The sequence below is a fragment of the Clupea harengus genome, unplaced genomic scaffold (assembly GCF_900700415.2).
Source record: "Clupea harengus unplaced genomic scaffold, Ch_v2.0.2, whole genome shotgun sequence".
Taxonomy (NCBI): Eukaryota; Metazoa; Chordata; class Actinopteri; order Clupeiformes; family Clupeidae; genus Clupea; species Clupea harengus.
Genome location: NW_024879586.1, coordinates 105908 through 117824, shown reverse-complemented (window position 1 = coordinate 117824; position 11917 = coordinate 105908). Strand labels below are relative to the sequence as shown.

Genomic DNA, 11917 nt, shown 5'->3' with positions numbered 1-11917 from the left:
CATCCCCTCCCTCAGTCAGCCCAACCACCCTGAGAGGGTCCTGTTTTGGCATCTGGACCACTGCCTCTGACACCAGGTGACTTGTTGTCTCTGGGTTGTGGCTCTTGTGTGTGATTCTCAGACTGTTCCTTCATACAAACCTCCACTACACTCTGGTGGTCAGTAATAACCTGCAGTGTCTCCTCACTACCCCCAGGGGGCACCTGAGTGTCCCTACTCTCCCCCTCAGGTCCTGGTGCGTCTTTAGGACTTGTCTTGGTGTTTGCGTGCCTCCGGATGGTTCTGCGGTGGCATCCTCTGCGTGACTGGTTGCAGTGTAGGGTCCGTCTGCGATGCCATTGGCTGAGGGACTGTTGGGCCTCCACACTAAGTTGTCTAACTGCCAAACGGGGACGGAAGGTGCTGATGTAGAAGAGAGCGGAGTAGACAGATGTCAGGTAGTAGCCACCTGACAGAGAGAGAGAGAGAGAGAGAGAGAGAGAGGGAGAGGGAGAGAGAGAGAGAGAGAGAATGTGTAAAGAACTGCAAAACTGTCATGAGACTTAAGGCACACAACATACTGAAGAGAAAGTCACATGCTGTGTGCTCATGCTTAATTGGTAGAGAAAGATGCTAACTATAACAATATCAATATCAATGACAAGATGCTAACTATAACAATAAAGACAAGATGCTAACTATAACAATAAGAAATATCAATGACAAGATGCTAACTATAACAATAAATGACAAGATGCTAACTATAACATCAACAATACCAATGACAAGATGCTAACTATAACAATATCAATGACAAGATGCTAACTATAACTATAACAATATCCATGACAAGATGCTAACTATAACAATAAATTACAAGATGCTAACTATAACATCAACAATACCAATGACAAGATGCTAACTATAACAATATCAATATCAATGACAAGATGCTTGATACCCAGGGAGCACTCATACTGTTAAAAATGTATGTACAATACAGTGAGTTGCTTGTGACTACTTGCATCTACTAAATGTAAACACTAATATAAAATGTTAGAAGATATGTTAGAAACATGTTATACTGCACAATTATTTTGGCCTTGTCTTTGTGTATTCTGAGAGATGAACAGCTAGCGTGCTATTTAAGCCAGCATGCAGCTATATATATATATATATACACGTAGCTGTGTGTGTGTGTGTGTGTGTGTGTGTGTGTGTGTGTGTGTGTGTGTATGTGTGTGTGTGTGGGGGGGGGGGGTGTATGTATGTGTGTATGTGTATCTATGTCTGTAGGTAAATAAGAATGTGTGTGTGCATGTTTGAGTGTGTTTACATATGTGTTTGTGTGTGTGTGCGTTTGCATATGTGTTTGTGTATGTGTGTGTTTGCATATGTGTTTGTGTATGTGTGCGTGTTTGCATATGTGTTTGTGTATGTGTGTGTTTGCATATGTGTTTGTGTATGTGTGCGTTTGCATATGTGTTTGTGTTTGTGTGTGTTTGCATATGTGTTTGTGTTTGTGTGTGTTTGATATATGTGTGTGTTTGTGTATGTGTGTGTTTGCATGTGTGTGTTTGTGTATTTGTGTGTTTGCATATGTGTGTGTTTGTGTATGTGTGCGTTTGCATATGTGTTTGTTTGTGTATGTGTGTGTTTGCATATGTGTTTGTGTATGTGTGTGTTTGCATATGTGTTTGTGTATGTGTGTGTTTGCATATGTGTTTGTGTGTGTTTGATATATGTGTTTGTGTATGTGTGTGTTTGTGTATGTGTGTGTTTGTGTATGTGTGTGTTTGATATATGTGTTTGTGTATGTGTGTGTTTGTGTATGTGTATGTATGTGTATGTGTGTGTATGTGTACGTGTGTGTTTGTCTGTGTGTTTGTGTATGTGTGTGTTTGTGTACGTGTGTGTTTGTGTATGTGTGTTTGTGTGTGTGTGTGTTTGTGTGTGTGTATGTGTGTGTTTGTGTATGTGTGTGTGTGTGTGTGTTTGTGTATGTGTGTGTTTGTGTATGTGTGTGTTTGTGTATGTGTGTGTTTGTGTGTGTGTGTGTGTGTATGTGTGTGTTTGTGTACGTGTGTGTTTGTGTATGTGTGTGTTTGTGTATGTTTGTGTGTGTGTATGTGTGTGTGTGTGTTTGTGTTTGTGTATGTGTGTGTGTGTGTGTGTGTGTGTGTGTGTGTGTGTGTGTGTGTGTGTGTGTGTGTGCCTGTATGCAGCCTCACCCTCTCCCTGTAGCTGCATGGGGTCCAGAAGCTCCATCATGTAGTCCGTGTCTATTTGCAGAGTGACCACATCACTGCGCAGTAGCACCCATGTCAAACAAGGCAGGAAGTCATCTGCCCCAAACACCACACCTGTAAAAGAACACAAAACACAACAACTACACACTCGTCCGTACTACACAAACACAGCCTGATGGTGTCTTTCTGCTGCTTTAATCATACCTGATAATAATATTTAATGTGTAAGACCTAACTGTCTATCACAATGGGTTCTTACCAGCAGACTTCCCTGAGACCTACAGATACTATAATGTTTGTAAGTTAACAATAATATTGCCTCATAACGGAATGATCTTGATGTAAACGTATCCCAAGGCCTTTTGAATAATCAGAGCTGAGGGACTGCCACTGTTCATTCACCTGCTCCTTTCTGCCTCCATTTTAAGCCAAGTTTACCAGCTGATACCTGAGGTGTTCTTTTAGCCTGTGCTTTGCACTCTGGTATTGCGCTACTTTTTGAACCCTGCCACACTTCTGCAATCCACAGGATGTGATAAAATCACCAAATGAAATTGCAAAATATAAAAAAATGTAAGATTTGGCTAACATTAACGCACGAAAAAGCAGGGTGAAAAATGCCTTGAGCATTTAGAGTTATTAGAACAATAACAAGTCCTTACCAAATATATATTTAGTCACACCAAACAACACAAATAAGAGTATGAAACACATATATGAACTACTGCCACAGGCCCTAAGATCCAGAATGAAACACAGAAGACAGCAGATGTGAGAAAGGTGGGTGTGAGCTCCTCTCCACTTTTAGCTGAGCTGTATTGGCAAGGTGCAGACTAATAGTGGTGATAGGTGTTGCCATACTCACCAGGCTTGGCGTTTGCGCGCATGCTGTGGTATATGGTCTTGCACACCTTAAGCAGGATGTGCACCTTGGTGTTGGGTGAGTACGCCCCATGCATGGACACCCAGCGCTGCTGGATCTTCTCCATGGTGACAGGATCGGGAACCCCCGTCCCACTGGTGCCCTCCAGCTCCTCCAGACTCCGGCCCTCCAGTGTGTGCTGGTTGCTCTGGAGCTTCTGGAAGCTTCCATCACTGCTGTGGGAGGAGTGGATGCAGGAGTACAGGTGGGAGCTGACGGGCTTCAGGGCCACTTTATGCAGTGAGGTCTCCAGCATGACATCTGAGAGAAAGGAGAGACATGGATGAGACAGAGCAGCACGGGCCAGAGAGTCTGAGAGTCCAGGGAAGGAGAGGCCAGAGCTGGAGAGATGTCTGCCTCATTTCATTTCAATGTATACAACGTAACAGAACGTAATGGTATTTCTGGCATTATCTACTCATTCTCTTATCAGGAGTCACCAATGCAAGGTTTGGGTCTTAATGCAGTGCAGTATGAGTTCTCTAGCCTCCTCTCACCCAGCTCAGCTTCAGGCAGGTCTGCCATGCTGTCCATGAGGCTGCTGACGTCGGTGTGCTCCATCAGCATGTCCCGCAGACCTGTGAGGGAGGTGCGCACCTCCTGCAGGATGTCTGTGCTCGTCACGGCCTCCGCCACCACCGCCCGCTGAGTCTGCTCCACGAAGGCCCGCAGCGCCACCCCAAACCCCCCGCTCCTGCTCCTGCTCAGCTCCTGCACCCGATTGGTCAGCCGCTTTTGGGGATTCACCAGACCGCCAAGCGCGTTGCCCACGGCAGACAGGCGATTTTTCATCTTGCCGGCCAATAGCAGGCGCGAGTGGTGAGAGAGGGCGGGACTAGAGCAGGCGGAGTCAGTCTCCTCCTCCATGCTGCTGACTGACAGCGAGTCCAGCTCCAGCGATGGAGGGTGGAGGAGAGAGGGTGGGGGAGGGGGGGACATCCACATGTTGCTCTCCACCCAGGACACACGGTGAGGGGACTGAGGTGCTGAGCTGTAGAAGACTGAGCTCCCAGTGGAGGCCCGCTGGAAGAGGTCACAGCTGCTGCTGCTGGTGCTGGAGGTGCTGCTGCTGCTTGACCTGCGGAGCACCACTCCAGTCGAGGTAGTGACCACCGCGGCCCCCACTCCTGCACCTGCTGTAGGGGAGAGCAGGGACATGTCAGCGCATCCACAGCTCCACACTTGACCTACCACACAGACCACTTCTTGACCTACCACACAGACCACTTCTTGACCTACTACACAGACCACTTCTTGACCTACCACACAGACCACTTCTTGACCTACCACACAGACCACTTCTTGACCTACCACACAGACCACTTCTTGGAAGTGCTGAAACTTCCACTAGTGCTCTCTGTTTTCAGAAATGTAGTTCTTTTTGTTTTTAGTGTACTTACTTTTAGTGTAGTTTTGTTTTTAGTGTACTTGCTCATTCTCAATAAAGGCTTTTAAAGTAAAAACCTCACTCTGGTCAGTTGCGTTAAATTCTTAATATTAGTTCAAACTCACACATTCATGCTTCAACTTCATCTGATATTCATAAAAAGCAATGTTACAAGTGAGGCAGAATATTACACAATCCAATCCAAGTAGATCCCAACAGACACCACAGTTAGAACACGTTTCCACCTGGACCTTTCGAGTAGCTTTGCAGTGTCTCTTCATCCAATGAAATTCCTCTATTCTTGACCAATCCCGCTCCTCCCCAGGGTCTGGTCTTGCTGAGCCGCCTTTCGAACCTCCGTTTGTCTGGGTGAGCGCCCTGCTGGGCACTGACTGACGCTTGGGACAGCCAATCATCTCCATGCTCATGGACATAAAGTGGGTTGACGATGCAGAGAGCTCCGCTGGCTGTGGTCAGCTGTCAGTCAGGTGACACAACACACTGGATTAAGAATTGGTGTTGATTTGCTGCTTGAATCTCATCTGGCAGCAAAAAACACCAACACACACACACAAAAACACAGTGGTGCACACACACACACACAGACACACTCACCTGTATGGTGCACATGACAACCCCAGGTGCTACTGATGACACAGACATGGAATCAGAAGATGTGTTTGATGGAGGACACAGCCAGGACTCTAACACACACACACACACACACACACACACACACACACACACACACACACACACACACACACACACACACACACACACACACACACACACACACACACACACACACACACACACACACACACACACACACACCAAGAATGAAGAAGTTCACCATGAGGTAGTCACTGATACGGCAATGTGTGTGGAAGCAGAAGGTGATTCAGCATAAAGGTTTCATAAGTGGCCTGAGGAAGGAGAGCAGGGCAGAGGGGGAAGAGGGGAGACAGAAGATTCTAGAAAGGAGACTGCAGTAGGGCAGTGACAGAAACAGAAGGAGACAGAGACATGGTCAGAGAGGGGGTAGGATTACTGGGTCCAAGCTGTGGAGGCGGCTTCTCAGAGGGCTTGGCCAGACTGGACATCCATGCAGGGACGAGTAGACACACAGGCAGCACGTCTCTGGCAACACAAACACACACATCAAACACACATCAAACACACACACATCAAACACCTGCTCTGACAGGCTCAGGACAGAAACACTGGACCTCAACCAAGGCAGCTTACCTGCTCAGAGTGTAGAATACCACCAGCTGAGCAAGGTCAGGAAACCCCAGGTGAGAGTCTATCAGCTGCACCACTGAGAGAGAGAGAGAGAGAGAGAGAGAGAGAGAGAGAGAGAGAGAGAGAGAGAGAGAGAGAGAGAAATCTCCATTAGGGAAGACAGATGTGGGAGATTGTCACTGCAGACAACAGTCTTAACCAGCTAGGTGCAGAATAAGGAAAGGACAGCCCTGCAGTTGAATAGTGTCCATGTTTAAGTGTGGTTCCCACTCTGACACTCAGTGTGTTTACATGATTGGTATAATTCGAATCTTTGCTTAGTCGGACTATCTTTTGGGGCAACTGCTATTATCCCAATATACATGGCAGTGAATAAATCGAATCATTGGCCGAAAGCATGTCTGTGTTTCTGAGGGGGGGGGGGGGGGGGGGGGGGGGGGGGGGGGTCCTGCCTGGGCAGTCTGGTGCAGGAAAATAGAAGTCAATCCAATCCAAACTGCCACACTATAGTGCCACATTATAGTGTGTTTCATATATTCCAGATTACAGCTCATATATTGCCAATGGTTTTAGGCATGTATGATTGACACAGTTCAGAATGGAAGGATGAAAGAGTTAACTGAACAGGCCAAAATAACTTAGGGAAGTAAAAAAACAAAGAAAGCCTGACTTGGTAAGAATGTTCCCAAGCAAGTCAAGGAAGTATTCAAGAACACAAAACTGTATTCATTGTTTACCGTTTTTCTACATCCAAATACTTTACCCAACTAAGATTTACTGGGTCAGAGTTGGGCCAAACAAGAGACAAGTACAGCATGACCCATTCTGAGTACTTATCACTTAATGTCCACCTTCAGGAGTGTCCCTGCCCCTTAGTCACTCTAAAACGGCATGCTGGGAATAGCATGTCTACCTGTTCCAGAGCCACGGATGGGGAAATCCTTCACAGGCTCGCTGGCGCCCTCCACACACACACACAGCAGCTCCGGCCGAGCAGAAGAATCTCGCAGTACCAGGAAACTCTATGGTGGGGATGTGTATTATTATTAGTTTCAGATGTATTCATTTCAGGGACCGTGTACAAAATACATTCACTTCAAATAGATGAACCAGATTTGGCTACTAGCTCATAACCATCTGCAGTCCCCTGGCAGGTGAATGACACAATAAAACAGAGCAACATCTACCATCAGCACTACAAATAGGCCAACATGCTAGTCATTCTCAAGCAGACATGCGCAGATACACACACACACACACCCACACGCACACGCACACGCCATAGGAATAGACATGACAGAATATAGAAATCACAATATTACATAACATATATCCAAAATGATAAAAGCAGGTCATCAGAATGTCATATTAATGCTGACAAGACTGGTTACTTTAAAGGATGTCCACATTGAATGAACTACTTTTTTTATTTGTATGTACACCACCTGCAGTTCACTCAGAAGGAATGACAAGGGAAGGTTTTGTGGCAGGTGCGGCTTAGAAAGATCACATATGACTTGGGAGAGGGGGGGGGGGGAGAGATATTTTTTAAGTTGTCAGCTTTTCACTAGCATGCTTACTAAGCTGCTTGGCCCTACTTGACCTAACACAACCTCTCCACACACACAAAGGCAAATATGTGAAAACACACACATAAACATGATAATACACATACAAAGGCAAATATGTGATAACCATGCACATCCTCACTAATGATATGTGGCCTCATTGTGCATTGGCATGCTCAAAGACACACTCACACACACACACACACATTTATACATTCACTTGCTCAAAGACACACACACACATTTATACATTCACATGCTCAAAGACACACACACACACACACACACGTATACATTCACATGCTCAAAGACACACTCACACACACACACACACACACACACACACACACACACATGTATACATTCACATGCTCAAAGACACACGCACACACACACACACACACACATTTATACATTCACGTGCATCTCACTCATTGTTAGGAACTACCTCAGCACATGAAACACATGTCTTAGAGACAGAGTCAATCCAATTCTCTGCCACTCACTAAATATCCATTGACTTTATTGCTGCCATAGTGCATCTGAACAGAATGGACTAGAACCTGTGTGGGTAGTGTGTTCACCTAGGTGTGGATGTTCTTTCCTATATTATGAATCATTAATAAAGAGTAAATCGCATGTGGTTTGTGCAAAATGGACAAAGACAACTGATTAAGAGTCATCAGTATTTTGCTAAGCACAAAAGTTGACATCCCCCTGTCTTATTCATTTTGAACTATCCCCTGTGTCTGCGTGCATTAATGTACCTTTACAATGACTTGTTCAAAGCACGTTAGGCTGTCACTTGTAGAGTGCCTGTTTGCCTATTTTCAGTCCACCACAAACCCTGGACCACAGCGTCCCCGTTTACTTACCGTTCCTTGGGAGATGGAGATGGATGGTGGTAAAAAAAACATTCCTTATTGAGAAACACTCACACTTAAAATCTTATGTCTCACTGCAGCTTTTCAACAAGGTCCTCATTATGTCATATCAGCTGCACAACCTGTTCTCTTTCTGACTTGCTTTCTCATGCATAGGCTCTCTTTCGGTATCTCTTTCATGTACGACCTTATCTTTACTTTCTTCTGCTATGACACAGGCTATTTTTTCTTCATCTGTCAAGTCTGAAGCAAACCAGTTGAAGAAAAGGGAAGTGGACAGTTGACACATTTGCACTCGCAGTGTCACTTTACATGCATGCCTGTCTGCCTGCCTGCCTCCTTATCTGACTCCATACTCATTAGGGGAACTGTTAAGAGTAGCCGTCCTGATCTGAATAAGTTAACCCACTCAGCAGTGCGCATGTGCACTTAAAGCAATACGTGTAGTAAACAACGCACCCTTCAAATATTAACTATATTAACCATATTACTGGCAGCCTGTGGGACTTCCTTGTGACTGGTTTCCCAGGTCAGGATGTAATGTTTGTGTCTGTTACGTCTCTACCATACTATTTGCATTGTGGTAGAGTGCAGGATTAGCCAGCCACACCATATCCAAACCAAATGTCCCCTGCGATTAATGCCAGGGAACTCTTGAGTACGAGCATATAAGTATATTTATTCAACAACAATTGTCGGGCTCACTCACAGCGCAAAGATGAGAGTGAAGCAATTTCACAAACATCGCACAGGGTTTATTTACGTTTAGATTTATTTAACTCTGACGCCATAATTATACATGTCAGCAGAAATAGACACACATGAACTAAGGTGTCTCTGTGTCATCCCGGCTGCTTTCTGTCACACATGCATTCAGTAAAAGATGGCTGAACAGGCACAGTTCAACCCTTCTGATCACCTCTGGCCTCATCCAAACATGGACAGAAGGATCCTTCTTTTACGCATGTAGCTTACACACATACAGACTAAGTGGCGTCAGCACTTAATAATCTAAGTTAGACACAGAGAAACACAGAAAAGCCATGTTCCTGCTAACGTAAGCACATGAATTATACAAAGTCATTCATTAATACAAAGCCATTGATTAACACAATCTTTGAACAGTGTTTCAGAATGGATTCTATCAGCATGGTTTCTGCAAGCAATAGAATTCTGTGAGGCTCATCAGTGAGCTATTCAGAGTGGATTTCTTTTTGATGTGAATTCAGTTCAGCAGGTATGGTGTAACCTAGCAAGCATTAAGTGATAGTTATCCTATCATTTTGGATATGTGCTGAACATTTGCTTGCCATTTTATGCTTTTTATTTGTTCAGAACAATTTCCATGTGGAGGTTGAAAGCTGTTATTAAGAGCAGTGCATTGCATTTGAAAGAACAGTGATATGAGCCGTACTTACCCCTGCAGGGCGACCCCACAGGGCAGCATGTGCCCCATCTTTGGTCCAGGGTGCCCCAGGTGCCCAGGCCTCCTGGCACGCCCTGAGGTGCAGCAGAAGGACAAAGGGCCCGCTGGCAGGGGCCGAGTCCCCATTGGACATCCTTCTGGAGGACTTAACACAGCTGAACATATCAGAAATACCAAAGGGTTAAATCACCAATGATTACCATAGTGGCAACACGTACATCCTTAAGACAGTAAGCTGCTTCATACACGACTGAAGGGATGGCAATCTTTCCAAACAGGCCTTTTGTGGAAACTCTGTCATGAGTAAGAATTTTAAAAAAAATGGCAAGACAAACATGCATTCACAAAACTCTGCCATAAAAATGTCATTAGGGCACTTCCCTTCCCTTCTGGGATTGAACTGAAAACTGACCCTTTAAGGAAATACATGTCCATTGCTGCAGACACAACAGGTTTATAGTGAGGCATTTGTCTCTGACACCACTTTAATGTGTGACAGAGGGATCTAAGGACCCGCCACTATGTATATCACAGAAAAGAAAAGATGAAGGCATTGTCCTCTCACCATTTAGCATGCCCCTGGTCAGGCCCGTCCTCCAGAGACTCCATTCTGCCAAGCAAAGCCAGTTGGTTCAGGTATACTAATTGGGTCTCAAACAGCTGCGGCCCCCCATTGTAGGTTGTCTGCATGGTGTCAAGGCAACCACAGGAAACGAATGATACAGTTTAGAAAGATGCAGGAAATGGCGCACAGACACACATTTCACAATAACCTGTTTTGACACGCTCCTTTTTAACAGTATACCTGACATCTTATTCTCTCTAGCATCTCACACAACATTACAACCCATGACAAAATGGCTCCTATTATTCTAAATTGTTCACAGCTTTGAGGGCATTTATTGATTTGACATACAAGCCCTGTATTAGTATTACAAAGTAACATAGGATCTAGGGGTTTAACAGTAAGCACACACCTATGATTTGAGGATGTAGAAGTAGAATACCAAAAGCTAAGGTAACAAAGAGGCCAACCTCCTCACGCACATCACTCAGCCTCAATATTGCTTCGCCAGTACAGTTCTGCACAAATCAAATCTCAACAAGATACACAAAACTGGAAGGCACCTAGAAAAACACCAAACTCAATCGTGTAATTGTGTCAGTAAATTTAGCTGTGAACAGGATGCCTTGGGTACATGAGTGCTGCCACAATTGTGTAAGCAAACATGGTTGGGGTCTCTACAGATGAGCCACACACCAACATTTCTATTGGCATTACAAAAACCATAAAAACACTAGCCTAAATCTAGTGAGCAGTCATGTTCCCAACAGTACTCACGTTCTGCTGCAGGCAGCAGGGTTCCTTTGAGTCTCTTGTCTGCCGTCTTCATTTCACTGCATGCTGAGCCTCCAGTCACTTGTGCTCACGGAACTTCAGTTACTCGCCTTCTCTTGCTCTTGCAACTCTCACCTATTTCTCAAGAGCTTCGGAGAGCCTCTGATGATGCAACCGTCTCACCTATTTCTCAAGCGCTTCTGAGAGCCTCTGATGATGCATCGGTCTTCAGCATGATTCTCAGGACCGTTCTTCCTCGGCCACGTGGTGCAGCCCTGCTATGACAGATGACGTCTTCATAAGTCACTGTCAAGCTCTCATGGCATTTGCTGGTTTCCTTCACTTGAGCATGCTCTCCCCCTCAGTGTGCCCACCACCTCCAGGCTCGTGTTGAACCTCGTGTTGAACCTCATGTACATATACAGCAGGAAACACAGCTTTGTTACGCCACTTTGTGAAGTACAAAATGTTTCACTCTGTCACACAACAGCGTTGGGTAGGTCGTTTGTGACAGTGGAAAAAGTATATCTACAAATGTCAAGAGAGAACCCCCAGGCCCCACTGAAAATACACTATTCTCATCCCCCAACAGTGGGCCCTGAATATGCCATGTAGGGCACTGTTCTGGAAAGCCCAGGCCCACTGCAGGACCTGAGAAAACAGCACCTTGTCTTTGGCCGAGTTGAAGAACAGTGAAGTGAGTGAGCAGCAGCCACCAAACAGGAAGCCATTTCAGTAGAGGGTACGGTTTTTTTTTCACAGCAGGAAATGCGCGCCTCACTCTGAGTTGGTGAGAATAAACTCTCGCCGCGGTCATGTCATCATGGCCATCTAGCCAGGCCCACGCAGGTTTCTGTCTTGACATGTTTGAGTTTAATCTCAGAGATTAGGATATGTATAACTGTATACTCCAAA

The 11917-nt window shown here is 45.3% G+C and overlaps 1 protein-coding gene across 1 annotated transcript; it reads right to left on the bottom strand.

The window, feature by feature from the left end:
* Nucleotides 1–11: 11 nt before the first annotated feature.
* On the bottom strand, nucleotides 12–11799 carry rinl (Ras and Rab interactor-like). The gene is made up of 12 exons (XM_042704079.1): nucleotides 11006–11799; nucleotides 10229–10347; nucleotides 9656–9818; nucleotides 6699–6807; nucleotides 5789–5861; nucleotides 5592–5680; nucleotides 5153–5241; nucleotides 4783–5014; nucleotides 3648–4286; nucleotides 3094–3411; nucleotides 2211–2342; nucleotides 12–448 (listed from the first exon to the last, which is right to left on the bottom strand). The coding sequence occupies exons 2-12, from the start codon at nucleotides 10270–10272 to the stop codon at nucleotides 12–14; spliced, it is 2325 nt and encodes a 774-aa protein (XP_042560013.1). The 5' UTR covers nucleotides 10273–10347; nucleotides 11006–11799.
* Between the last annotated feature and the right edge of the window lie 118 nt (nucleotides 11800–11917).